This window comes from Agaricus bisporus (assembly GCF_000300575.1).
Source record: "Agaricus bisporus var. bisporus H97 unplaced genomic scaffold AGABI2scaffold_9, whole genome shotgun sequence".
NCBI lineage: Eukaryota > Fungi > Basidiomycota > Agaricomycetes > Agaricales > Agaricaceae > Agaricus > Agaricus bisporus.
Genome location: NW_006267372.1, coordinates 1,407,716 through 1,433,126, shown reverse-complemented (window position 1 = coordinate 1,433,126; position 25,411 = coordinate 1,407,716). Strand labels below are relative to the sequence as shown.

The 25,411-nt window shown below is 45.0% G+C and overlaps 9 protein-coding genes across 9 annotated transcripts; 4 read left to right on the top strand and 5 right to left on the bottom strand.

Moving 5' to 3' along the window:
- The first annotated feature begins 76 nt into the window (after window positions 1–76).
- AGABI2DRAFT_194675 (hypothetical protein) lies at window positions 77–757 on the top strand. The gene is made up of 4 exons (XM_006464026.1): window positions 77–153; window positions 204–272; window positions 329–632; window positions 690–757. The coding sequence occupies exons 1-3, from the start codon at window positions 82–84 to the stop codon at window positions 557–559; spliced, it is 372 nt and encodes a 123-aa protein (XP_006464089.1). The 5' UTR covers window positions 77–81; the 3' UTR covers window positions 560–632; window positions 690–757.
- A 607-nt stretch (window positions 758–1,364) lies between these two features.
- Window positions 1,365–2,214, bottom strand: AGABI2DRAFT_52087 (hypothetical protein; the record flags this gene model as incomplete). Its single annotated transcript, XM_006464025.1, has 2 exons — window positions 1,365–1,927; window positions 1,983–2,214. Coding segments are annotated over 2 exons (795 nt in total), but the record flags the coding sequence as incomplete, so codon positions are not given.
- Window positions 2,215–2,683: 469 nt separating this feature from the next.
- Window positions 2,684–5,278, bottom strand: AGABI2DRAFT_180190 (hypothetical protein). Its single transcript, XM_006464024.1, has 22 exons — window positions 5,254–5,278; window positions 5,107–5,185; window positions 5,008–5,041; window positions 4,927–4,951; window positions 4,814–4,867; window positions 4,469–4,512; window positions 4,408–4,417; window positions 4,332–4,349; window positions 4,248–4,273; window positions 4,167–4,192; window positions 4,070–4,107; window positions 3,967–4,003; window positions 3,893–3,908; window positions 3,799–3,838; window positions 3,645–3,748; window positions 3,532–3,591; window positions 3,439–3,466; window positions 3,323–3,380; window positions 3,140–3,264; window positions 3,072–3,080; window positions 2,941–3,018; window positions 2,684–2,890 (listed from the first exon to the last, which is right to left on the bottom strand). The coding sequence occupies exons 2-22, from the start codon at window positions 5,147–5,149 to the stop codon at window positions 2,837–2,839; spliced, it is 927 nt and encodes a 308-aa protein (XP_006464087.1). The 5' UTR covers window positions 5,150–5,185; window positions 5,254–5,278; the 3' UTR covers window positions 2,684–2,836.
- Window positions 5,279–6,677: 1,399 nt separating this feature from the next.
- On the top strand, window positions 6,678–8,707 carry AGABI2DRAFT_187461 (hypothetical protein). Its single transcript, XM_006464023.1, has 4 exons — window positions 6,678–6,855; window positions 7,332–7,938; window positions 7,998–8,148; window positions 8,200–8,707. Exons 1-4 carry the CDS (start codon window positions 6,704–6,706, stop codon window positions 8,535–8,537), a joined length of 1,248 nt encoding a protein of 415 aa, XP_006464086.1. The 5' UTR covers window positions 6,678–6,703; the 3' UTR covers window positions 8,538–8,707.
- A 562-nt stretch (window positions 8,708–9,269) lies between these two features.
- AGABI2DRAFT_187460 (beta-tubulin 1 tubb1) lies at window positions 9,270–11,360 on the bottom strand (the record flags this gene model as incomplete). Its single annotated transcript, XM_006464022.1, has 11 exons — window positions 11,348–11,360; window positions 11,193–11,230; window positions 11,119–11,134; window positions 10,795–11,058; window positions 10,564–10,644; window positions 10,366–10,514; window positions 10,082–10,310; window positions 9,859–10,022; window positions 9,510–9,794; window positions 9,387–9,451; window positions 9,270–9,336 (listed from the first exon to the last, which is right to left on the bottom strand). Exons 2-11 carry the CDS (start codon window positions 11,223–11,225, stop codon window positions 9,270–9,272), a joined length of 1,353 nt encoding a protein of 450 aa, XP_006464085.1. The 5' UTR covers window positions 11,226–11,230; window positions 11,348–11,360.
- A 429-nt stretch (window positions 11,361–11,789) lies between these two features.
- AGABI2DRAFT_209131 (hypothetical protein) lies at window positions 11,790–13,473 on the top strand. Its single transcript, XM_006464021.1, has 8 exons — window positions 11,790–11,911; window positions 11,970–12,090; window positions 12,147–12,345; window positions 12,407–12,621; window positions 12,678–12,835; window positions 12,936–13,083; window positions 13,159–13,255; window positions 13,328–13,473. Exons 2-8 carry the CDS (start codon window positions 12,013–12,015, stop codon window positions 13,354–13,356), a joined length of 924 nt encoding a protein of 307 aa, XP_006464084.1. The 5' UTR covers window positions 11,790–11,911; window positions 11,970–12,012; the 3' UTR covers window positions 13,357–13,473.
- Window positions 13,474–15,178: 1,705 nt separating this feature from the next.
- Window positions 15,179–16,486, bottom strand: AGABI2DRAFT_120874 (hypothetical protein; the record flags this gene model as incomplete). Its single annotated transcript, XM_006464020.1, has 7 exons — window positions 15,179–15,412; window positions 15,467–15,660; window positions 15,716–15,841; window positions 15,889–15,967; window positions 16,016–16,177; window positions 16,233–16,354; window positions 16,426–16,486. The coding sequence occupies 7 exons, from the start codon at window positions 16,484–16,486 to the stop codon at window positions 15,179–15,181; spliced, it is 978 nt and encodes a 325-aa protein (XP_006464083.1).
- Window positions 16,487–18,815: 2,329 nt separating this feature from the next.
- Window positions 18,816–22,751, top strand: AGABI2DRAFT_226130 (hypothetical protein; the record flags this gene model as incomplete). The annotated part of the gene is made up of 18 exons (XM_006464019.1): window positions 18,816–19,113; window positions 19,174–19,494; window positions 19,550–19,618; window positions 19,673–19,732; window positions 19,785–19,816; window positions 19,866–19,997; window positions 20,042–20,095; window positions 20,147–20,229; window positions 20,284–20,435; window positions 20,498–20,650; window positions 20,780–20,906; window positions 20,959–21,043; window positions 21,074–21,333; window positions 21,383–21,923; window positions 21,978–22,011; window positions 22,062–22,205; window positions 22,255–22,526; window positions 22,566–22,751. Coding segments are annotated over exons 1-18 (3,000 nt in total), but the record flags the coding sequence as incomplete, so codon positions are not given.
- A 1,030-nt stretch (window positions 22,752–23,781) lies between these two features.
- On the bottom strand, window positions 23,782–25,197 carry AGABI2DRAFT_194670 (hypothetical protein). Its single transcript, XM_006464018.1, has 7 exons — window positions 25,026–25,197; window positions 24,765–24,966; window positions 24,496–24,710; window positions 24,286–24,443; window positions 24,076–24,226; window positions 23,915–24,011; window positions 23,782–23,843 (listed from the first exon to the last, which is right to left on the bottom strand). The coding sequence occupies exons 1-7, from the start codon at window positions 25,101–25,103 to the stop codon at window positions 23,818–23,820; spliced, it is 927 nt and encodes a 308-aa protein (XP_006464081.1). The 5' UTR covers window positions 25,104–25,197; the 3' UTR covers window positions 23,782–23,817.
- Between the last annotated feature and the right edge of the window lie 214 nt (window positions 25,198–25,411).

Here is a 25,411-nt window from a genome sequence, read left to right as displayed (position 1 = left end):
ATTTATCGGGTGTCACGCAATCAGTGACCAGCGTGATTGCAGTTGGGTGTGACATGCCGTTTGCGCGGGCTAGGATGCACGATGGTCTACATCCACTCCTGGGCTGAGTTCCAGGATGCGGCAGAGGCCCTCTACACAAGATCCCCAAACACCGTCAGTTCTGGCTTATTGAGTTTCGTATTTCAAGCTGATATCATTCCCAGGCACGCTATGTCGTCAAATGGAAATCAACAGAGGGAAAACTCGTGCTGAAAATCACCGATGATGCCACCGTGCGTCTGTTTCGTATTCCTGTTGTGCTACCAGGCTCATCAGACTATCACTGCAGTGTATCAAATTCAAGACCTATTCTTCGATCTTCCTCAACAGATTCGAGGCTTTAAATCTCTCGTTGATCGACAAAATGCAAAATCGACGCAAAGAGCCGCCAAAACCCATGCCAGAGCAACTGACACCCGCAGTAGAATCTGTACCCGAGGCAGCAGCTCCTCCTATTCCCATTCAGTCTGCTCCTACTGCCGGTGGAGTCAAGAAGAAAAAGCCGAAAAAGAAGAAATAGATTGGATAAACATTTCGGGCGTTTCCTCGTCCTTTTCAATCTTCCTTTCTAAATCAGCTTTGTAGCAGTGATGGTAAGAGTCTACTAGTTAAATCAGATCCATGATCCTTACTTATTCTTGGTCACTCAGTATCTAATAGCACCCACAATTCATGTCTTTTCTCTTGTGAAAGGCCAACGTGCTTTTCAAGTTCCTAATAATATTCTTTGTCATCCATCAGTCAGTATTACTGTTCGGTAAGTCCCGTGCATCAGGCTAGGACACCAATTATTCGGGAACACGATTAATCGAATGTGCACAAACTAATTTCGGGACACAATGGTATGCTCTTTCGATAAAGTTTTAGGCCTCTACACTCTTTGGACCGACTGCGGTAGTTATAAAGGAGCTACACAAGGAAGCCTAATCCGCAACCTTAGACATTTCTTCACCTGTCGAACCGGAGCGCGCAGGCAGTTTCACAACAATACAGACACTAAAATAGAATATCTCTTGGTGAGCCTCATTACCGAGCTCGATATACGGCGTTTCCCCCGTTAGATTCTCAGTTGGTTTAGTGATCCAGCGAATGTTGATCGAGTACGGCTTGTACTCTTTGATGTTTTTCATGTAGCCTTCTTCCCAAATCGATCTCTCTTCATCCATCTTGATCTCCTTCTCTGCTTGGCTATCTTTCCATACGATGCGCGCCCCCATGTCCATGAACTGAGATAATGGCTTTTCATCATTCGCGTCGTCTTCGTGTTCTCCAGAAATGATTCCTGGATACATAACCCAAAAATAAGCAGACCCATTGAAAATGTTACTTGAGTCGTACAACAGTTGAAGCTCAGGACGAAGACCCATGTCGGCGAGCGAACGATATAGCAGTGCGTCTGGTCCTTTAAGATACCCTTGCCACTTGTCCACAAATTCAGTATTAGCACCTTGATGTCCTTCTACTTTCATGGGATAATCATGCTCGAGTCCAAAACCCAGATATTGAGTCGTTTTGCGAAAGTTCGCATCGTTCGTTAATTCTTGTAGAGCCAGCATGAACGGATTCCTCGGAATATCAAGTTTCTTCTTGGGAAGAATCACTGGAGCTCTGAAGTCGTCGAAATAGAGATTGAACGTGATTGTGATTCGATGGCCCGATGTCACTTCAAGGACTTCATGATCGACGTCGCTGTAAAAGGCTACATACGCAACAGAGGTAGGAGAAGCCGATTGGAGGAGAGCGGCCGCATCAAAAGATAATTGACGAGTCCGATGGCGGAGATTCAAATTTCCACCCTCATGTTGGGTGGGAAGAGTAAAGACCAGGGACCCAAACATGTTTTCAGCACGAGGGGTATCCTTGTGAGTCTTGAAAAATCCGCCTTGTCCTACAAAGTGGTGGCGTTCATTGATAGACAAAGTTGAAACTCCAAATTGTCTCACCATACACATTCAATTTGTAAGGCTCAACGCGGATACCTTTCTCGAAGGTGTCCCATGGACAAAGTCCTTGAGTAAGTCGCGAAATAAATTCTCCAGAATCCGGATTAAAGCGCCAACAAAAGGAGTCTTCATCGAGTTTCCAAGCCTTTCGATAAGTTTCATCAAGAACATCGTTCGGCCCTCTTCCAAATGTCGCCGGGTCGGATTTGCTAAGAAGTAAGTCAATATCGGCCGGAGTGATGGATCCGATTTGGAATTGACTGTGGGGGCGGGGAAGGGAGGGTTAATCTAAGTATTTATCCTCGTCCTCGAAATAGCATAAGAAGCTCACTGCCAAGAGCTGTCGGTCAATTTTAGCAACAAGGAAAGCTGCGATCCCGAGAGGTCGACGACACCACTCGTCCAGGGTTCGTGATACTTCTCTTGTTCTTCCCAGAGTTTTCGAAGGTGCTTGATGTGAGCCTGAGACATTGGGTGAAATAAGTATGTGGTTAAGGAGAACACGTGTGGAACGTTTGTTTTTTTTTTTTTTTGAATTCCGCATTTATACCAGGGTCGGCAAGTTCAACAAAAAATACCGTGACCTGAAGAGCAATGAGTCGAAACGACCATTATACACGGTTCGACAACAGCCGAACCCTTCGGCCAGTCTCGTGTTTCCATCTTGCAATAAAGAGCCAAGTACGATCTCACTCCGAGTCAAGATCATCCTTTTTTCTTTGAGAAAATTAGAAAGCAAGAGGCCCACTCTTTATATATCCTTGTTGTACATGAAAAAACACGTTTTTAAGTCGCCAATTATGAGACGTTCGTCTCCATACAACTTCGCGTGTTTCTGAAGCCCATCAAAACTGTCAAACTTTACTCATCCTCATCACTTCGGAATCACCGGAGCTCCCAGAATAGTCCTGTATATCATTGAATCAGAAAAGGAGTGCACAGTGTAAAAGGTTCATACCGTTTTAGACGCAGAGGGTCGATCTTTATCGATCCTAATCTCGCTTCGTAGACTCACTTGCACTTGATCTCGTTGCATCTAAGATATACTGTCAGTTAAAGTAAGGTATATGACCTATAGAGGTTTCTCACATCAGAGAACTAGACCACGATGAATTGAATTAGTGGTGTGGAGGTGCATGGATTTAGAAGGGACGTACCGCACGACTTGACGAACTTCGCTGGAAGTCAATCTCGGATAGATGAACGGTATTTGCAGTGTCAAAGCTCCTATCTCTCATAGCTTGTCGACTGTTCAGCGTCGCGAGCAAACTATTGGCATAGACTACAAACCGGATTTTAAGCATAGGAAAGACGAGAAAAAGAATCTAAGTAACACTCACGTTTGCCGATGGCGAAATCGATTGCGAGGTACCACAAAGTTTTTGGTGACACAGTAAACTTGACAAGAGAGCTTCAGTTAGTTACTAGCCGAACGGAACCCAAGATTTAAACGCACAGCTATCACTTCTGCAATAGCTACGACCCTAATCAAGTAGGGGGGAAAATCAGAATTCAAAGATGAGATCACTCGAGCCGAAAAGCGACTCACGAAGTCAACAAACAGCGGTTAATAGCGTAGATGATAAGTTTAGAGATGAGATTATTGGTGCTAATAGATGACCATTAAAAAACAGTATAAATGATGGATAAAATACAGCGTACCTCTTGAAACCCGTTTTACTTCCCCATAAGAGGATACATAAAGCACCAGCAATAAAAATGTCGGAGAGAACAGCTAACAGCGCAAATGGCGTGGCAGCAATATACTGTAAAAGTTCAGTATCTTCGGATCTGGTACAAGATAACAGCTCCCTACCGTTATTTCCGGAAGTCGAGAGAATTCTTTTTTGATGAATCTATGCGAAAGCAGTCTTAGCTGAGCGTCATGGTATGAGTGAATAATCAATCACAATAATGCAACGGTTTCTGAAGATGAACGTTAATCTCTCTGCCTTTGATAAAAAGTATGTGCCGTTCTGCTTACCCATCCCGAAAGCCAGGTGCGCAAAGACCGTAAGTCCCTACACGTCACCATGGTCGTAAGTGCAAAGTTGGCAGAATACCAGTGGATACTACGAAAAACTTACAATCAAAGTGGTGACAAACACCTTGTACCTCTTGCAAACTAAGAACGTCGCATTAGGATGAAGGATGGCTTCGATAAAAAGGAGACTAGATATGTACGAGCGTATATCTTCGCCGTAAAATAACTAACTTGGGCTCAGCACTCGGCGTATGGTTCATATGGCAGATTGTCATACTCACAATTGTACAATGAAAGCGATGGTGACCTATGATTTCCGGTTTGTTTTCGTTGTTCTGGTGAATCAGAATGGGACTTGTACTTACATTCAGCGCCACGCCAAGCTATGAAATGTCAAAAACAGTTTAGGCGATGCAAAGGATAAAGATATATAAGGCTCACAAATAATGACCTGAGGCGAAGGATATCAGCAACGAGCTGCAAAACACGAAAGTAAACATACCAGTGGCCAATAGCAAGTGCGGGAGGATTATTATAGTTTGTGACCTATATCGCCGCTCATCGATAACCTCATCCACAAGGCTTGAAAAAATAAAGATTTACCAAATAATAGTATATACAATATGTCACTTTAAAATCCAAGTTAAGTGGAACATTATGGCATGCTGGATGTAAAATGCATACCATCGGCCATATGTAGGGTATCGAGAGACCTGAAATGATTATGTTAACTCCGAATAGGGTGACAGTTTCAAGTCAGGTTCACCATATCAAAGCAACCTAAAAGTTTATAGAGCATCAGTGGCGTTATCGAGTTGCACAACGGCATGGTCGAAATTAGACTTACGAGCAGTTTCAATCCAGGCCCATCTTTTGGATAGTTGACATAGTAGAAATACGTCTACATGATCCAAACCGATCAGTTTTAATCTTTGGAAGCTTGGTATAGGAATTACGAACTTGTAGTGTCGTCAAGCCGTACAATCTTTACAACCTAGAAAATCAGCATTATACTCCAGGTCAGTACGATTTAAACCTTACGCTGCCGTGACTATTACTCCAATGTAGCTCGCCCCTGCGTAAGTCATTCAGCCGCTTCATCTCCCAAAACTTTGCATGTTGACAGCGGCGTTATCTTACCGTAAGTGTCACCTATAGAGATTCTCTGTGGAATGCTACCCATATCGATGATGCGTTTAATGGGAAGTGGAAGGGACACCTGGAGGTCGTAAGATTAAAAGGGTTGGAAGGGAGGGAGGATATGAGATGCCTATCACCTCATTCCCTACATTTAAGTGATGAACGCAAATCCAGATGAAAGTGCCCAAACATTTTCCCAGCACTGCTCAATGGGTGAGTGTGATGATGTAGTACTGTACAATTACCAAGCTATCGTGTCAACCCCTGATAAATGATGCATGATAAAGTCCTGGGCAGTGTTGCAATCAGCTTACCGTTGAATCTTGAGTGTTAAATTTAAGTAGTCACATTTGACGTGGGTAAAAGAGAAGGTGGAAGTCCGAGGCCGATCCAAAACGAGAATAAGGATGGTCAGTATTCGGATTCGGAGGGAGTTTACCGGGGCGTGATGGCGTATATTGATTCAGAGACGCGAAACTTCCTCGATATAAGCCTACCTAGAGTGGGCAAACTTATACAATCTCTCGATTATCGTTGCGATTTGGGGTAGGATGGTGCTCATTCGGAAGGCAGATCTATCATTCAATCATCATGTTCATCATGAGAAAGCGTCCATGCAACTGCGAACCTAATAAATGATTGTTGATTGAACCTTGATTGGCGTCTGATCAATCTTCTCTTCTTTAATTCGGATCTCGACCTAAATCCGCTGATTATCTAGGCTTCCTATCGAATGATAGGCCTGGAGTTATGACCTGGTCGTTTCACGAGAGTGAGGGGGACAAGAACGGGAGAATGGCGGATCATAGTGTTCACATGGGCCGATGTCTCCGGCGCTAACGTTCAACCCGCGGGAGGATCCTCTGATCCAAGAGCTTCCAAGAAACGATGTACATTGCCCACGTCGCCGAGAGGGACCTGGACCTAACTTGCTTCGACCATTGGCCTTATATAGCTCGTTTCAGATGTCCTGTGACCTTTTCCTGCGACAATGCACGCCAGTTCAAAGTCGTTAGAGCCTGATAGCAAGATAACAGGCACGTATTGACCCCCGAATTGGATCGTGCTCAAGTTGTGTTTTGAAACTTGTCACTTAAGAGGCATAACTGACATGTAGCGGCAGAACTCATTGTCCAAAATTCACCATTGCAGAATCATCGTGCTATAATTAAATCGAGGAGGTAATGCGATGAAGTCAGTGTTCCTGTCGACAAAGTTAGATCATGTGCCTCACAGAGATCGTACTCTTGCTAGCTTTGGTTGATTTTTCAGTAGGCGAGGAAATTAGGGGGACATAAAAGACTCTCGAAACACTCACGAACTCCTGACAGCCGCGGCGACCGCACGGTTGCATCAAGTATGCATAAGTACTTGTCAAAGAGTGCCAGCACGCCCCGGGTACCTTGTGGTTGCCTCGGTGAGAGGTGGCATAAATGATCCCTGCTTCGGGGGCCTTGGGGGAATATTGTTTTTCCTACAAGCGACATTTAGTGACGGTAGATTACATTGGGTCACCGTAACCATTCTGCCACTTGTGCTAGGAGCTCAACGACTAGTCAAAAGTGGTTCATCCAATTGTCAAATATGCCTGTAATCCATGAATCCATTCACTCAGGTGGTCATGGTGCCGGCGTGTTCGTGCATCGCATCTCCATGGTCTTCATTTTCTCGATGGTCACTGCCTGCCAGACAGCCAATGGTTAACTGGGATGAGGAGAAGAACTTCGAAGAGCAGTGGAGCGCAGCTACGTACACCGTTCTGGTCCCGACTCCTTCTGAAAGCGATGGAGAAAGGAGGAAAATGACTTAAAAGCGGACACCTAATATTTGTCCATCGAGATACCGGCGCACAAAAATCACGTGGACGCGCCTCCAAGTTCCGCTTGCCAGCTTACTCCGTCGGATATCGGTATCGAGCCCGCACTGCTAGTGCCAGGTCTTTTCACTCGGTAGAGTCATGTTTCTCATTTCCAAACTCCATGGTTTCTCATGGGGTATAGCAGATTTTGGCGAATAATAATACTGGCAGGGTCGCTTCCAAGTTTAGTCCGCTGGACATGCACGGGGCATGTGTGATCAACACGCGCTCAAGCTCCACTGAACGTCTAACTCCAAGGCTACTCTCTCATGCTCGCGGTAAAGTTACTCCAATGCACTATATGAATTCTCTATGAGCACTGATGAGCATGTCTCCAGTTCACGGTGTTGTTCTCTGGCTGGATCAGCTTCCTGCTGAATTTATTGTTCGCGCCGTCTGTCCAAACCAACCTTTCTCTCAGCGAAGCCTGTTTCTCCACGTCACAAACATTGAACGGTCTTGCCGAGTGTCTCGAGGACTTTACCGTTCTCAAGGGAACCTACAATCGTTTCACATACCTCGAAGCTCAACCAACTGTTACACAGCGCGATGCTTGGTTTAAAGCAACCTATACACTTCTGTATACCGACAACAACTGCACTACTTCAATTCTTCCTTCCGCTATCCAGGACATCTATGCCATTGATTTGTTCACGGATATTAGCGGGAAATCTTTCTGCGTCCTTTATGAACGGACTGTCAACCCGTGTAGCAAGCTTTACGAGAAGGGTTGGGGATTTGCGATGGTGCCAGCATCGCGCGCTGGAGTATCTCGGCTCATCCATATCTCTGCACCACACCCCTTCTTCGATGGAGAGACGACTGTTGAAGCAGCTCAAATTTTCTCGGAGACGGGTGCTAAGAGTCTTCTTGTACCTGGTCGAATGAGGAACGCGTTTTATGCACCATCGCCCTGTGTTCAACCCAGCTCCAAGTCGTCAATGTACTACATAACGGATCCGGCACACAATGACGTGGGTTAGGATTTTACTCTGTATCTCGACCTGTGATATTAATTTACCCAATTTTTAAGCAAGAACCTTTTTTCGATGCAAACCTTGCAGTATGGGACTGGCAAAATCAACAGGGTGGATGTCCATCGTCCTCATGTGCATTCATACAATTCCACGGAAAGGCTGAAAAGACTTGTTCAGAAGACACCATTTTCCTTTCTACTGGCCTTTGTAAGTAACAAATCATTCTTATCGAGAGTCTTCCTCATCCAAAAATTTCAGCCAGGGGAAGTTGGTATACTGACAGCGTTGACCGACCTATCAAACGTCTTCAACGAAAACTTGTCCATGCCTTCCACCTTGCAAATGCCCCTGGCAAAATATCACTTCCATCCCACAGTAGGTGTATCTTGACGGCAACAAAAAATGTTGTTGGAAGATACATCAATAATTATCCTACTAGCAGCACGCAATACGATGTCTGTCATCGCAGTGCAATCCCGGATACCACCGAAGGTGCATTTGTGCATGCGGAACAAAACGCGTTCGCGAGGAGCGATAAGGCACGAGGAGCTTGGGTGCGCGCGTTGAACAATACTTTCGCGAGCATCAACGTTTAGCTTCAAACTTTGATATTCCTCATCCTTCCGGTGGTTGGGCAATCATTGGATACCCGCTGATACGCCTCTGGTCTATCACGGGGAATGTTATATGGGATACTGTCACGGTATACTGGATAGCCTATGTCAACGGTTGGCCGTGAAACCTACCAGAAAAGAGACATAGCTAGGATCAAGGAGGGAGAGATGTGACGGCGGACTAAGAACATGAGTAGTCCTTGCATGTACACTTTGATCGTACGGACAATGCATCATTAATCAATCCCACGTCCAATCGTTTACTTCAAGTCTTTCGAACTCATCTCCTGACTTTTTTTTTAAAAAAAAAAAAGCTTTGTATGGAGACGAGCGCTGTTCTGTCGCCCTTGATGAAGTCGCTCGCCATTGACGACTACTTCCGCTTTTTTGCTTCCTGTCTGAAACCGCTCGGTTTTAGAAGCAATGTTAGTTGCCGCTAAACTTGCTGCTTCAATCAGAACCAGTACAAACCCTCAGCCGCCAAGAAGACAATGACTGGGAGTTGGGAGCGTGTTCTCGCAACTGACAGGCTGCTACACAAATCCTTTCCTCATAGGAACGAATGAAAGCCGGGCATAAAAGTCATCCTATTTCCATCTCAATTACAAAAAAATGATGTCCAAGATATCCATAGATGCGAAAAATGAAGGGTTGAAGAACGTCATGAGGGAAAGTATGAAAAACAAACAGCAAAAATGCAGAACAGCATCTATCTCAACCCATAACCTCTTCTTCAACCATTTCTTCCTCCTCCTCCAGATATTCGATCTCGTCATCGGCACTAGATTCAAAGGTAAGCTCCGATTATTTGAGGGCTGATATTTCACTTACGTCGCATCCTGGTATTGTTGGTATTCAGCAACCAAATCTTGCATATTAGATTCGGCCTCCGTGAACTAGTCCACAGCGTCAATCCCAGATCCCGAAAAATAGCCAATTGAATGGACGACTCGCCTCCATCTCATCCATACCCTCTTGGGTATACCAATGCAAAAAAGCCTTCCTCTTAAACATCGCAGTAAACTGATTACCAACTCTCATAAACAGTTCCTGAATAGCAGTCGAATTACCCAAAAAAGCAGCTGCCATCTTAAGTCCTCGAGGAGCAATATCACATTGTGCAGTAAGGACGTTGTTTGGGATCCATTCTACAAAATAAGCAGAATTTTTGTTTTGGACGTTTAACATTTGTTCTTCGACGTCTTGCATTGAGACTTTGCCACGGAAGACGGCTGCTGCCTAGTTATAGGTTCAGTTAGGATAACTTTGTAGGACTTGCGACTGATATGAGTAGATAACTTACAGTGAGATAGCGACCGTGCCTAGGGTCAGATGCAGCCATCATATTCTTGGCATCGAACATCTGCTGAGTGAGTTCAGGAACGGATATGGAGCGGTATTGTTGACTTCCTCGCGCAGTCAAGGGAGCAAAGCCAGTCATGAAGAAGTGCAAACGAGGAAAAGGAACTGAAAACGAAAGAGCTCAACATTGGAAATCTGCAAACTGGTAACTGATAACAATTTACCCATGTTGACGGCCAACTTTCTCAAGTCAGAATTCAATTGACCCGGAAAACGGAGACACGTTGTGATACCAGACATGACGATAGAGACGAGACGGTTCAGATCGTCGTAGGTGGGCGTGGATAGCTTCAATGTCCTGAAACAGATGTCGTAGAGAGCTTCATTATCGATGCAGAATGTTTCGTCAGAATTCTCTACAAGTTGATGTACGGAAAGAGTCGCGTTGTAAGGCTGAAATCGGTCATTCAGTGAGGGGTCAATTGAAATCCAACCAGGCAAAACTTACTTCAACGACAGTATCTGAGACTTTGGGACTAGGGACAACGGAGTAGGTGCACATCATCCTGTCTGGATACTCCTCGCGAATTTTCGAAATGAGAAGAGTACCCATACCAGCACCTGTCCCTCCGCCGAGAGAATGAGTGATTTGGAAGCCTGGATAATTGTAAGTATCGTGTTCAAAGTTTTTCAAGGGCGCACATACCTTGAAGGCAGTCAGTGCTTTCGGCCTCTTTCCGCACAACGTCCAGAACATCATCAACTAGCTCTGCTCCCTCGGTATAATCTGAAAGTAGGTTGATCAGACAACTGGTGCGCGTTTATGGGCGACTGATGGGTTGATTGACACGCCGATCGGCCACTATATTTGAGAAGTGATAGAGAGGATATGGGAAAGGGATACGCGTAAGAATAATGATATGTGATCAACACTCACGTCCTTTCGCCCAATTGTTACCCGCACCACTCTGACCGGAAATAAAATTGTCTGGGCGGAAGAGGCTACCCAGTGGTCCGGATCTAACGGCATCCATGGTTGCGACCTCGAGATCAACCAAGATGGCACGAGGAACATATTTCCTTGCGCCAGTCTCTTTGTAATAGACAGCAATACGTTCAAGCTGCATGTCATTGTTGCCTTTGTAAAGGCCATCTTGATCAATGCCGTGTTCATCCGACACGACCTCCCAGAACTTGGAACCTGCGTGGGCACAAGTTAAGCTCACCAACTCGAAGCACGAAGTAAGGAAGAGGGACAAACCGATTTGGTTGCCACACTGCAGGCAATGACCTCAGTGAGACGCGTCGGATTCAATCAAGGGAGATTGACAATACCTGGCCTGTTTGAATGTGTACGATTTCACGCATGCCAACTTGAACGCGTTAGAATATTTGTTAGCACTGAGCAAGAGGGGTATATGGCAAAAACGCGACTCAGCAAGCTCCTCCACGTACAACGGGTGGCGTCGGAAGGGGAGACGAAAACTCACATTTAAAACGTTGAGGGTAGCGTTGCAGCAACGAGGTTAGTGCATTGGAATTTATATAGTTAGTGATATAGTGGAGCCCCTGTTCCCACGGGAAAACCCAGAATGTGAAACGATTTCCGGTCTTCAACAAGTCTCCGTCGATTTAAGCCGCTGTGACGAACCGACTGGCAATTACTACCGGCCAACGAATCTTACCGTCCATGCTCTCTCTATTTGTAGTCCATACATACACTGTCAAGTTGAAGAAGATAATCGTAGTTCCAATGTCCCGTCCAATTTTGGGTGCAGACCAGTGCGACAAAGAGCAGTACCCTAAACGGTGAATACAGTACCGACAACCTCAAGCTGGCACGTTTTCCGAGACCCGAAAAGATCCAGAGGTGAGAGTTTTGATTATCGGTGGAGACGTGGGAAAGCGATGATAGCCTGGAATTGTTTCCACGTCCACGATCAGCGGCGTCGCCAAGTTAGCAACCCGTATATCGGCTGTGTTTTTTCATCGCTTGTACAGACGCAGCGCGTATGCTGGACTAGTCTGGTCCTCGTCCGTTCTTTTATATCCTGGTATGTCATTGTGTTGTTGTTGAGGAAGTTTAGTAGTGATAACAGCCGTTCTGCATAGGTTCATTCGATAATTTCGATCCTACCACTTTCCTTCATCCTCCATGGTCGGCTTCAGCGACTTTCAACCTCTCTGCTCAGACGTACCCAGCTACACCTGGTGCAACCTCTTCTATCGCCAGGTCCGTTGTTTTGTTTGTCGTTGCCGAACCTACAATTCACTCATTCTATTCTCCAGTTACTCGACCGTTCACCAACCACTCTTCAAGGTTCAGATCCACAGTCAGCACCTGTTGGCGTCAATCCACGTTGTGGAATCCCTCGCGCGGGACATGATGGCTCTATATCTAACATAGCCAACATCGTTGCATGTGGTGTTAGCATTCTCATTCTACTGTTTCTCATCTATAAAAGTGGTCGTCGAAAAGCCGCTGTCGGTGCGTTCAAATCCTCTATCAAGTACCCAATCACCACTAAGGCCTCACATTGTACTTTTAGGTCGAGTTGAATTTCGGATATTTCTTATTGTCTACCTCATAACCCTCCCCCTACAAATTATCACCAACGGATCTCTGCTGCAACAGGGTTCGACGGCACTTGTCGTTTTTACTGCCCTTCATGCGGGTCTTATCGTTGCCCTCTTCTGGATTCTTGTCACCAATGCAATTGTTGCGACACAGTGGATAGACGACGGTACAATGAGCAGTCTCATGGTGCGTGAACTGAGCTTCATTCAAGTTTTCATTGTCCTGAACTGTCTCCTACTTAGCCTCTGATCATTGGCTCTATTCTTGTTTTTGCTGGAACGGTGTACATCTCACTCGATGTTGCCTTTGGTGTTACAGATACAATCGGTGGACTATCCAGTCCTCCCGAACGTATCCGAAGCATACCATTATTCGTCCTAACGAGCATGTGGCCCATTATGTGAGTGCTTGTTTCCCCGTTGTTCCCATTCTATCCGTCTTTCTTTCCACGCTTCTTCACAATAATGTGACTGACTATTTATTCTCTTAACCGGATTTAGTTCGATCATTGTCTATTTAGCGCTCATGGCCTTCATTGTTCTTCACGTTCTCAACGAAACTCGTCCCATGTGGTATTTCCTGCTATCTGCAGCATTATTCGTACTTGCCCAGCTGGCCTGGTTCCTCTTAGGCAAAGTGATTTGCAATGTAGGTTGTTCCTGAATTAAAGTTCCTAAGTTACGATCAACGGTTGACATACCGATCGTGGTTTTTTTTTTATAGGGTTCAAATCAAAAAGTTGATGGGTCGTTTGTTGCTACGATTCTGGAAACTGCTTCCGTGGTTGGGCTTTTCTTTGCGTGGAAAAGCATCACTGAAGGTACGCGGTTGCTTAATTTATTAGATAAGATGAATTGTTGTGCTGACGTATCGCGCCTGGGTGTAATTTTAGAATCGTGGGACGATGATTTCACGTATTGATGATCTTGTTGTCTTTCTTCCCATCGTCACAAATCACAAATCACTGTTGTATAGATGCCTCCTTTCCGCTGCAGACAACTAATTATTCACTTATACCATTTTCCAAGTCCGGCACTCTTCATCTTTCTATTTTTTTTTATCTTTTTTATTTTTTGGTTTGGATTGAAGTCGAGGAATCAGACCTGTTGTACGATTTTCAGCCCTCATTTTCAGTCTATATCCAACTTTACCCGCATCGTTCTTCCTTTCCTTTTTATTCTTTACGTCTTATTTCTGAATGCTCATATTTATGGTTGTTTTTTTTTTTTGTTTCTCGGGGTATCTTGGCATACTCAGATCGATATCGTCTTTGTGATTTATCGTTATCGTTATTTCTTGAATATTTTGTCTTGTATAAATGTTGTGGTAGTGGAAGGGATAAAATATTAACAGAAAACTCTGTAAAATACCCAATCGTCTGGACAGGCTGGAGGTGTTACTTACCACAGTTGGCGCGAACGTGTCCCGGTTGTCGAACTTTTGGCGGATAACAAGTAGGTTTAAAAAGAAGAGTAAACCCCAGCGATACATAAAGAAGGGAGAACATCATTACGGGAAGAAAAGAAGTAAGTATGCCTGACGTCGGTACCGACTAGATATATACGCTGATTATTGATGCGCTGTATTCAAGCTAGTGCTTACATTTCTTATCAATATCACCCTCCATATTTCCGATTTGTTCGTGTGCTTCAAGCCTGCTCTTAGTGGAGTCCCTCGGTGTTTGCCATGGCTGATGTCTTTCGAATTGACAGTCAACGTCGGCAACTTCTAGACTCCTTAAGATCCGTCCTTCCATATTTCCAGATAGCCTAATCTTCTCGTTCAGGGTATTTTTAGGAGGTTTATTTGTGGAAGAGGGAAAATTTTCTCCTTCGGTGCCGGGCCGTGAACTTTGTTACTGGTCCATATGTGTTAGATCAGATACAAACTGTAAGGTTAGAGCCATTTGCGAATGACAACTTGATTGATGGCTTCGAATTCCTTCGTGAAGTACCAGGAAGTACCCCGTTATCTCGACTCTTTCAAGTAGTACCTTCGGTATTCTTCTCATGGCGCACACAGTTGCACATAATTAATTATTGGCATCACACGTTGACATATTATTCCGTTACTCCAGCTGCCGGCTTCAGCCGGCTTCTCGTCGCGGTTCTAGTAATACCGGACGTCTCGCGAATTTTCTCCGTCATAGGCATAAATGGAATAGTACCCGGTTCAAAAAGAGTTTTATATCTATATACAAGAACCCCTAACTGAATTTGGAAATTGTATCGGATAGATGGATTGTAAATTTTCAATGTTCCACCCCACCACCATCACACAACGGTGTACGACGGTGTAGTTCGGTCACAAGGCGTCGACTTTCTGGACTATTATACTCCATCATTTCCCAAACATACCTATCATTATTTCCCTTCCCACCTCAGGTTCTTTGGTTGGCCAGCGACCATTCGGCTCACGACGATTTTTTTTTTCAAACATTTACATTAATTTGTAACATTTTTCTAGGCTAAGACGCGATATGAGGCGCGACCATGATTTTTTATTTCCAAATTGAAAGGGAGACCAAGGTACTTGTTGAGAAGAAAGTTACAGTATAAGTGAATTGAGAAGCAAACATGAGTATTTGAGCGCCAAAATAAATAAACTCATGCGAACTTGCTTCCGAAAATATGTGTAATACATTAAAACAGGATCCTTAAACGAACAGGAATAAAGGAAGTCAATCCCGAAAAAGAAAGGAAATCTTGGGGATATACAAAATGGAGTCTCCACGGAAAAAAAATTACATATCGTCCAGGCGGCCTTTGTGTTTGGTGACATCCGACTCTGTGTCAGCATATACTTCCGCATGCTCTGTTATATGAACAGATACGCCACTCCGAAGTTGATAAGAAGATTGTCCCGCGGTGCACCTCCAGCCCTGTGTCAATGCGGGATTATTCGTAGCCGTACCTGCTGGAGATGATAGTTTGAGGTGGAAGTGAATTTGCAATACAATAAGGCAAAAGACGACGCCCTGTGCATTCCTGGAGTTAGTGCTGGTACCAATTCGTATTTGGGAGGAACTCACAACAAGTGGCGTTATGAGATCCAATGCAGGATATTGACCGTTGGAATTCACGAGATAAGAGACCAAAAGACACAGAACACTCGCGGTGTAGATGGCTCCGCTCTCGATGATTACTGCCATGACTGGGTATAAACTGCGACCACTGATAGATGTAACACTCCGCCGGGTTTCCCAAATTCTGGCGACGATGGCAACTGAAATATCGAATCTTGGTATGATAGATGTGCTTTAGACAGAAGCTTTACTTACCGGTGCAGCAAAAGTTTAGGCCCATCGTAATGATAAAGAAAGATTCTATGAAGTGGGAAGCTGTTTGGAATATATCTATTCCCGGCACGGCTTTAGACATGGACCATGCCACCACCAATCCAATGGCTAGAGAAATCAGCTAAAGGTAGGTTAAGTTGACGGTGATAACATACCCAGGTTCGCGAACAAGGCCACTGTAGCAGGGATAATGACATATAGTGACCTATTGTTGATGATGTAGCAACGCCAAATCTATAAAATTAATCATTCAAAGTCGTCTATGAGGGGCGCTTAACTCACCAGGACGCCATCTCCTAATATGGTCTGCAGAACATATATCACCGTTTTCACGACGTGAAGAGAATTAGCGATATTCCCATAGTATCCGATCGGGTTGGGCAGCCTTGTTTCGTCGCCAGTCACGAATGCTTGCATCATGCGCGTGAAGTCGAGCACAAGGTGCTGACGAATATCCTTGAATTAGCTCCCTAGACTTGAACGAAAGGAAAGTTCATACCGTGATCGCCAGGATCATCATAATGGTAGCAATAGGGAGCACAAATCGCTGATTAGCAACTCGAATGGGATCTTTAGCAAAAGAGATCACAACGAGAATGACGAAGAATGTGAGGAATATTCCTAAATTGGCGGAATAATGGCCCACCATCATCATCCAGTGTGTTGAGATACAAATGATAGTAGAGGCGCACCATAGATGATACATTCCAGGAACAATGCCAGGAGCTCTGCCTTATCCAGTGGAATGCCCATTGTGGGCGCTTCGTACACGCGGGAATATATGTTTCTTAGCTCGTTTACCAGGCCCTTGGCCTCTTATACACATCCAGTGGCCATGGTGGCCTAGTAACTTCTCTCGATCGATCATCAACCGCCTGAACGCGTTTACCGAAACTGATTTTGAGCTAGATCCATTAATGATCGACTGCAATTTTGCGCTCCACGATGCTTCCACGATGCTACTTCTTAAATCCCTTCGGCTGCACCTATCTCCGAACAGGGTAGCAAAGGGTAGCAACGGTGGCGCTCAGTGACACTAATAGCATGCGATTCCTCTCCATGTGGTTTTGTCAGCCTATTCATTCACATAGTATATAAGTGCGCACGGTCTTTTAGTGGTACCCTGAGCCAATAACTCACTCCTTTCAAATAGCGGCACAACTCAACTCTTCTCATCTTCACAACAGAGGACAATCGGCGGCTAGTGGCGGGGTTATGCAAATGGGGCGGCCTACTAGATGCGTGTAAACCCGCTCTCACTGACTTTCCGGACAAGTGTGGGAATTGGACCTGCTATGGTAAAATTTACTCATCATTCCGTGCAGCCATGTGCTATGCAGATCATGAGCATAGACTCGTCAAAATCAGAGTTTAGTATCTTCAGATCGTGGGCGTTATCCGGCACGGCGAAGTTTTCAAAGCATGAGACGATTAACATATAATTAGGCGCGCATCAACCATTGTACCTATTGTTGCTGTAAACTGAAAAATGGGGTCATTTGTAAACTAGCTGCAGCCCATTCCACCCACCACAGCGTTGAAAAGTCTATGATAAATTCTGATAGCATATTTTGCATAGGAAGGGCTGATATCAGTATTAAATATGTGAAAATTTCGTCCACAAAAGAAGCAGAATGGGCTACTTAGTAGAAGGTTGAGTCCGAGCCTGATCCCAGCCTGTCGCCAGCTTCGTCAACTCATAGAGGCTACAAAGAGCCGCATTAATCTGAACTCCCACGTCCCCAAAGACTATAACCCCGTATACTCGCATTTGATACTGAATGTCAGGGCCAGGTCAGGGCTCCGGGCTGACTCGGACTTGGAGATAATAAAGCCAAATTTCTATGAAAGAAATTGATTTTGGGGTTGAACCGAATTTAAATATAATTTACCCCGTCTCAAAGGTAATACTACCTCTGATTCTTATACTAGCTCAATTTGTCAGTGACAGGAAGTACATCAGATCGCCGTACGGGATGTGAAACTGAGCTGTGTTATTTTAAATGAAGGGGTTTCATATACTAACCTCCTCAACATTCTTTGAAATGTATTGGGCTGTCAATGCGTTCACACCAACCTTAATAGAAATAACGGGCTGAAAGTTATTTTTGAATATAACCTTTCGATCCTGCCAGTGGAAGAAGGTATACTTCCTTCGTCGCTCGAGCCACAGTTTAGAGGAAACCTTGCGGTTGTGTAACACGAGAAACAGGGGCATCGGCTCATTTTACGGGAAATGAACCCCCTTAGATCCGAGTAATCTTTGCGCTGACGAAGATTTGTCTTGGCCAAATTTTTATTTGATGCAAATGGCGATATAGAAACAAAACCGCCAGATATTTTTTAGTAATTTCAAGGTTCAAATTGGCTGAGCTATTTCCATGACTGAAGCTCCAACGTCCAGCAAAACTATCACTCCCGGGCAGGCTACCCACATATCCTGGTTATTTAGAGCTTCTCCTAAGAAATTCTCTACGCTGGCGCAGGTAGAGGCCGAGTAGGCGGACGGTCGGATGTAAGCACTTTTGACCCTGATAAAGGTCTCTTCGGAGGACTGCCAGTTTTCCACCGCTACCCTAACTGCTCAAAAGCTCACCGTCCAGGTTCAACTAGGACAGTGTCAGAACATTTCCCAGCTAAATTTTCGATGAATCACCAATAGAAGTACGATGGCCATAGGACTCGTAGCAGCAGAACTCCTCAAAGGCCGGTCCATAGCTTCCATAGATGAGCTGGTGGCGGTTCCTTCCAGCCAGGTCTTTAGCCCCACATACTAATTAGCATCCGGGGGCCGTTTTGATCGCATCCATGTGATGACGGACGAAGCTGGAACCCCGCTACCGATTGTGCGGACTACCAAATAAGGTAAAATATATCAATGATATTAACCAATTATGGCAAGTTACATAGACTTCGCCGATCCTTCGGTTCGGAGCGAAATTCAAATTTTGTGATCATCTTGAGTTCCAGCGCTCCTATGTAGGCTTATGTAGGTATCTAATAGATATCCTGTGGCAGTGAGTGATTAAGTAAACTGCACTATAAGAACTTCTTTTCCTACCGATGTTCAATCACTTTTGACCGAATGGTGGACGTTGCATCCTTACCCACTCTACAGGGAGCGAAAAGCTCAACATTCACGCGCCCTCCTTTCAACAACTCGTTGACTATTCCTGAAGTCTACGCGTTTCATGCCTTGAATAGCTCCCAACATCCTGTTTTCGTTTATGCTGACAGCTCTACCAGCGGTACCCGTGAAATACTTTATCCAGAAGTATACGATGCTATTCAAAGAGGCCATGGACTGGTTTCACGGTACCATTCAGATCTAGTTGGAGATGTAACAAAGGCCCCTGTTGTTGGTGTGCTGGCCAATCTCGGTGGGTATTAGTACTTACTTTCATCATAACTGCTTTTAAATGGCTGTAACATCCCACTAGACACTGTCACTTATATCACTCTTGCTCTCGGTATCATGCACGCAGGACTCACGCCCTTTCCTATCTCTACACGAAATTCTATTATAGGCGTTGCCCACTTGATAAGAACAACTGGTCTTCGAATTCTTTTTGTGAGCCCGGATTCAGCAATGCAGCGGATCGCGCTCGAGGCCACTATGGTCTTGGAAAGAGAAGGAATTATCGTCAATATTTTACCTGCTCCCCAGTTTGACGACTTTTACAATGAGGATGGCACCTTTAGACAATTAGCTCCTGTGCGAGTTTCCGCTGATCCTGTCGTCCTAATATTGCACTCGTCCGGTACGCTCCTGTACTCCAAATATTGACTACTGTTCTTGATCATAATTGATTATAGGTTCTACCGCTCAGCCTAAACCTATTCCAATGCTCAATAGCAATTTCATGCAATGGAGCCTCGTGCCTTGTACGTCGATCAACCATTATTTTCTGCCGAAAAATGAATTCATGGCTCCCCAAGATTATGGCGAGATTGATATGGCCGGCATGCCAATTGCTGCTCATTCTTTGCCAATTTTCCGTCAGTACCATGATTTACTTTGAGCGTAAGATAATTAAACTTGGCCTGATAGATGCAATGGGGGCTGTTCAGATGGTCTGGATGGTAAGTCTCTCAGTCTATCTCGTTTACGCCCGATTCACTTTTTCAAAAGATTGGTTCTGGTACCATCACAGCTTGTTTCAAACCCACCAATCCCCCTACTATCCCCATGCCTGATCTATTTTTACGTGAGCTCGTTAAAACGAGATCTAGAATTGTGTTTTGTGTCCCTTTTTTCATTGAGGTAAGTTAGTAACTCCGGTTCTGACGCTTGACTGACCTATCCAGACATGGGCACGTTCTCCCGAAAACATTCCCATTCTTTGTAAATTGGAAACACTGGTAAGCTTCTACTTTCGACTTGGGGCCGGAGCTGAAATTTACGAAATTTAGGTCTACGCTGGGGCTCCAGTAAACCAGCAAATTGGAGACCAACTTGTCAGCGCTGGAGTCAATCTAGTTCCTTTCTATGGATCGTAAGTACCAAGAATGTCTCGTTAAGGAGGTGGGAAACTAAAAATGCGGCCAAGTACTGAAGCAGGGTGTCTGACTGTATTTGCCCCGAAGTCCACAAATATAAACAACTGGCGATATTTCAAATTTTCAGGCCATTTCAAAGCTCACTTGACATACCAAGATTCGGTTGACGAAGGAGAAATAGGGGAATTGATTGCCCTTGTACGTTCATCTTCCCGACCCGTGAATACTTCACTATTAAACGTTTTTGAATTAAGGGCCATGAAGGTTATAATCCGCATGTTGTGAATACAACAGTCGATGGACAACCAGGTTATGCTACAAGCGATCTGCTTATCCGCCATCCTACCGAAAAAGACAGATATTGTGTATATGGAAGAGTTGACGATCAGCTAATGTTGTCCACTGGTGAAAAGGTATGTTCATGTTCATTAGCGGCAACGTATCTAACCATCATATCAGACGAACCCTGTCCCTTTAGGTAGCCGCTCAATTTTTAGGCCACACTTTCTTTTCGCTAACGAACAGCAGAATCACTTTTCCTGGAAGATAAAAGCATTTTCGCTGCAATCATGTTTGGCCGCGGTCGCTTTCAAAACGGAGTCCTTCTTCAACCCGTCGAACCCTTCGACCCTGCTGATGAGATGAAATTGGCCGCTTTCAGGAACTTGATCTGGTATTTCTTACTTGAGCAAGTAACCCAACGAAGTCTTACGTTTGTCCAACAGGCCAACCGTTGTAAAGGTTAATGAGTTTGCACCTGCGCACTCTCGAATTTTCAAGGAGGTACGTCCAATCAAATGGAAATTCTGGGTCTCCCAGCTAAACTGAGTCTCTTAACAGATGATCATCACCGTCAATCCCGATAAACCACTTGAGTTTACGGTCAAGGGAACACCTCGACGACAAGTATGTTTGAGGGCTTATGCGAAGGAGATTGATGCCGCATACGAGGCTGTGAAAGACTCTTCTCAAGCTGATATTCCTGTTCCCGAAATTTGGACTGCGGAAAATGCCATGGAATTTGTTCATACTGCGGTTAAAAGAGTATTGAAGTATTCGATTGATGCGGACCAGGACATCTTCCTGCAGGGATGCGATAGGTTTGTCTCGCCTTTTCGGATTATCATCTCATTCTGATGTCTGTCTCAGCTTACAGGCAACCTGGATTCGAAACAGCATGCTGCGTTCCATTCGCTCTTCAAAGAACAAAGCAGACATCCATCAAATTCCACTTAATTTTGTATACGCGCACCCGAGTATTCAGAAGCTGGGAGATTACTTCTGGGGAGTCTTGTCGGGCACTCTCGACGTCGAAGAGCACAATCGTGCGGCTCACGTTGAAACAAGATGCCTCGAGATGGAATCACTCGTCAACAAATATACGGCAGAGATACCAACACCAAAGTGGAATACCTCACCTGAATCGCGTCGTAAAGAATCAATTCTGCTCACCGGAAGTACCGGTCGACTCGGTTGTTACGTTCTCAAACAATTAGCCGAAAACGAAGGCATCACCAGAATATACGCCCTGAACCGTCCCAGTGCATTAGGACCATCGGAGGCTAGACAGAAAAGTGCATTCAAGACTTGGGGTATAAGCGTAAACCCGGACGCGCTGGAGAAAATCGTATTTTTGGAATGCACTCTATCAAAAGATAAGCTAGGTTTAACGCAAGACATGTATCTCAGGGTTAGATTTCCCCTCAAAATAAAACGTTTCTTGTTATTGACGGGATATTCATAGCTTCAAAGTACAGTTACAACTATCATTCACAATGGTCTGAGCTTGCTGTGTCGGTCCATTTCACGGCATTGATGTTTATTTCAGGTTGGCGAGTCGACTTCAACATCGGATTGGGGTCCTTCGAGAACTTGATTGCTGGCACCCGCCACCTTTTGGATCTCGCTCTAGGTTCCTCGGTGAGCAACGGACCGAAGTTCATTTTTGTCAGTTCGATATCTGTATTCAAGAGTATGTCTTTCCCGTACTTTAACTGGCTAAATAGTCTTACGATCATCAGATTCGGAACCAAATGAAGTGGCACCCGAGGCTCCGGTTGTATCTTCGATGTCGGCTGGTTTTGGTTACGGTGAGGGCAAATGGGTGGCGGAGAACATATGTCAGAGGATTAGTGAAGCCACTGGACTGGTTTCGTCAATTGTCCGCGTGGGTCAGTTGTCTGGGGACAGTTACGGACGCTGGAACGTAAAGGAGTGGGTCCCAGCTCTCATCAAAGCCGGAAAAGCTTTGGGTAGCCTTCCTGCTCGCGACGAGGTAAGCAACCTTATGGGTGTGATCAAGCTGCACCGCTAACGTAATATTCTAATTTAGACGGTGACTTGGCTTCCTGTTGATGACGCCCCAACTGCTTTCCTTGATCTCCTCAAGTATTCCGGGAATGCTTCACCGCCTATCACATACTTGAATTTAGTCCATCCACGACCAACCCCCTGGAACGACCTCTTCAAAGCTGTTGCCGACCATCTACAACTGGACTTCATCCCGTACAATAAATGGACAGAGCTTCTTCGTTCCAAGGCAAACGTCCTTGCAGATCAGGACCACGAAGCTTCTACCGACCTGACTGGATTTTTATCAGGGGATCACCTCGGTGCTGGAAAGTTCAAATTGGATATCACGTTGAAGAACTGTCCCAGTCTTAAAGATGTTAAAGCACTGGAAGGAGAAGATTTGATCAAATGTTTGGATTTCTGGAAATTTTGATTATGTGGATCTCTTTGAATCGAACGGGTGAATAGTCACAGTAGTATGGTCCTCCTGTTTTCATTTATCAAAGTTTGCGATATGCACACGACTTTTCTTCCTCCTCACCTTAGAGTGGCGACGCAGCTTGTTCCGACTTCCCCTTGATGCCAAGAACGTCCTTTACTTGTCAAACGCATTCTTGTATATGCATTTGGCGGAGGTGACTGGGGAATGGTGCTTGAGTCTGAGTCGTCGCAAGGATCACAAGATAAATAGTGTTACTGCAGGATGTATCCAATTGATAAAAACGAAGTATCGAGGATATACACATAACCGTACCTTTCTATCCGACTCTCGCCTCCAGGCATGACGACATCAATGAAAAACCCATTAGGTTACCGCAATTTAACCAGAAAGGCACAGCGTGTACGTTATCCGTGAACCGTTTCATAGAGCTTTCCTTCGGTCCAAGATGCTAAGTGAATCAAGTATCGATGGGATCCGGACCATGAAATGAAATACGCCTCGACGCCTCTTGGCAGTACGAAGGAGACCCTACCGGCGATACTCACAGGATACTGGAGCACATGTATCGAAAACTGATTCCAAGCTTTCGAAACAGAACGCTAGCGCCGATTTCGGGGGAGCGATCCGCACCGAAAAAAAAAAACCGTCAATTTCACAATCAACAAGTCGATTTCATTTTCATTTTTCCGCACTCAGTTCCAAGAAAATCCTTTGAATTCATAAGGCGCCCGCTAAAAGCGAAAAAAAAAAATATGATTTTACAACTGTTGGTGATGAAAGGAAAACGACATCGATTGGACATCCATGAAAGGGGATATAAAAAAAAAAAAAGTGTTCCAACACATCATGATCAATAGCTAAATTCGTCCCAGGAAGCTAAAAAAGAAAAAGGATTTTTTTGAGTATCCAGTCCTCCACCACGTTCAAAAAAAAGTCCCCCCACTCACCTTTAGTCATATCCGCCCAAGCATAATACATGACCACAATCGATACCGTCTCCAAGAAAGTTGCAATAAACGATGCATCGACTCGCATGTCTGATGACTGTCAAAAGAAAACTAAATTAGTTTGTTTCATCAAGGATTACAATGATGGAAGGTTTACGTACCTGACAGATTGATCGTCCCACAGGACTCAATCTGAACACTTGTGCAACAATGAAGGCGAAGGCTGCAGCGAAGTATATGTATACTGGCCGTCTTTCATGAAGAACGCGGACGACAACATAGGTGATAACGAGGAAGGATCCCAAAGCCGCGCTGAGAAAAGTTTTCAAGAATAAGCTTAGTGTTTCTCTTACAAAAGGTAAAACACCCACGCTGCGGGCCATATGCTTGTCAATACGAACAACGGGATACTCCGCAATGAGTCTGGGGGATGGGAAAGGGTACCGAAAGTTGATGTAAACCCAAAAGCAGTATCAAGGCTGATATAGAGGGTCACGACGAAGAATGCAAGTTGTCCAACATGCATTACCTAGACGGAGTTTAGTACATGAGTTAGAAAGAAAACCCGATCAAGAACTCACTATCAGACTCCCAAATCCCCCGTCATCCAATATTTGAGTTGTCGTGATGGCGTACCATAAAAGCGTCCAGAACATAGCTGATACAATACCAGTATGAATAGCGGTCAACACGCCTATGGCCCGCGTTCCCTGTTCTAATAGAGCTCCTGCGGTGACCAGCTGAAAGACCAGTGACACGAAATATGTCACAAGAAATGCTCGAAATTCCACTCGTCCTTTTAGTCACCAAGATTGTGAGCGGAGTTCGCTAATTGAGGGAAACAACATACCAACAGCCGCTATTCGTTTCTGACATCCCCACAAGAATCCCAAGGTCATGATGATGCTTACCCCACAGAGAACGTTGTTCGCAAGGTTTGAGTGGGAACCATCGGTGTCGAGTTTCGGGATACCACACACAGGATTGATGCCTACGGGAGCGAACGGTCGTTGACTTGCGCTCCCGAGAAGATCAGGAGCTTCCCGTTGTATCTGAAATTAATCCATTTTCAAGCAATCCTGGCTCGGGGAAAACTGAACCCAAAACGAACCTGGAGGTAGAACAAGTTGCAAAGAGCGTAACTGGACGCATGCTTGCATAGCTCCTTGTATTCGCCGAAACGATTCATGGCGCACTGGAAGGGGAGCGGGGGAGACGCTAGGGAGGGATGGGAGGAGAGAAGAAGAGAAGGGAAAAATAGCGCTTGCCAGCGAATCTATTTACAACCAAGTTGAACGTCTGGATAAGGTGAACACGTGTTCGACCCTGCGGTTTCCAGCCTCTGTCCGGTCCATGCTGCGGGACACGGCGAGGTACAGTTTCTATTGTTCCGGTGTTCGAAAACGCTTATGGAAGGGAGTTAGTGCACTGCCTCGAGGGAGTCAATGAAGCTACGCACATGCTTAACTCTAGCCTTAAACGGCAGAGTGGCAGTGT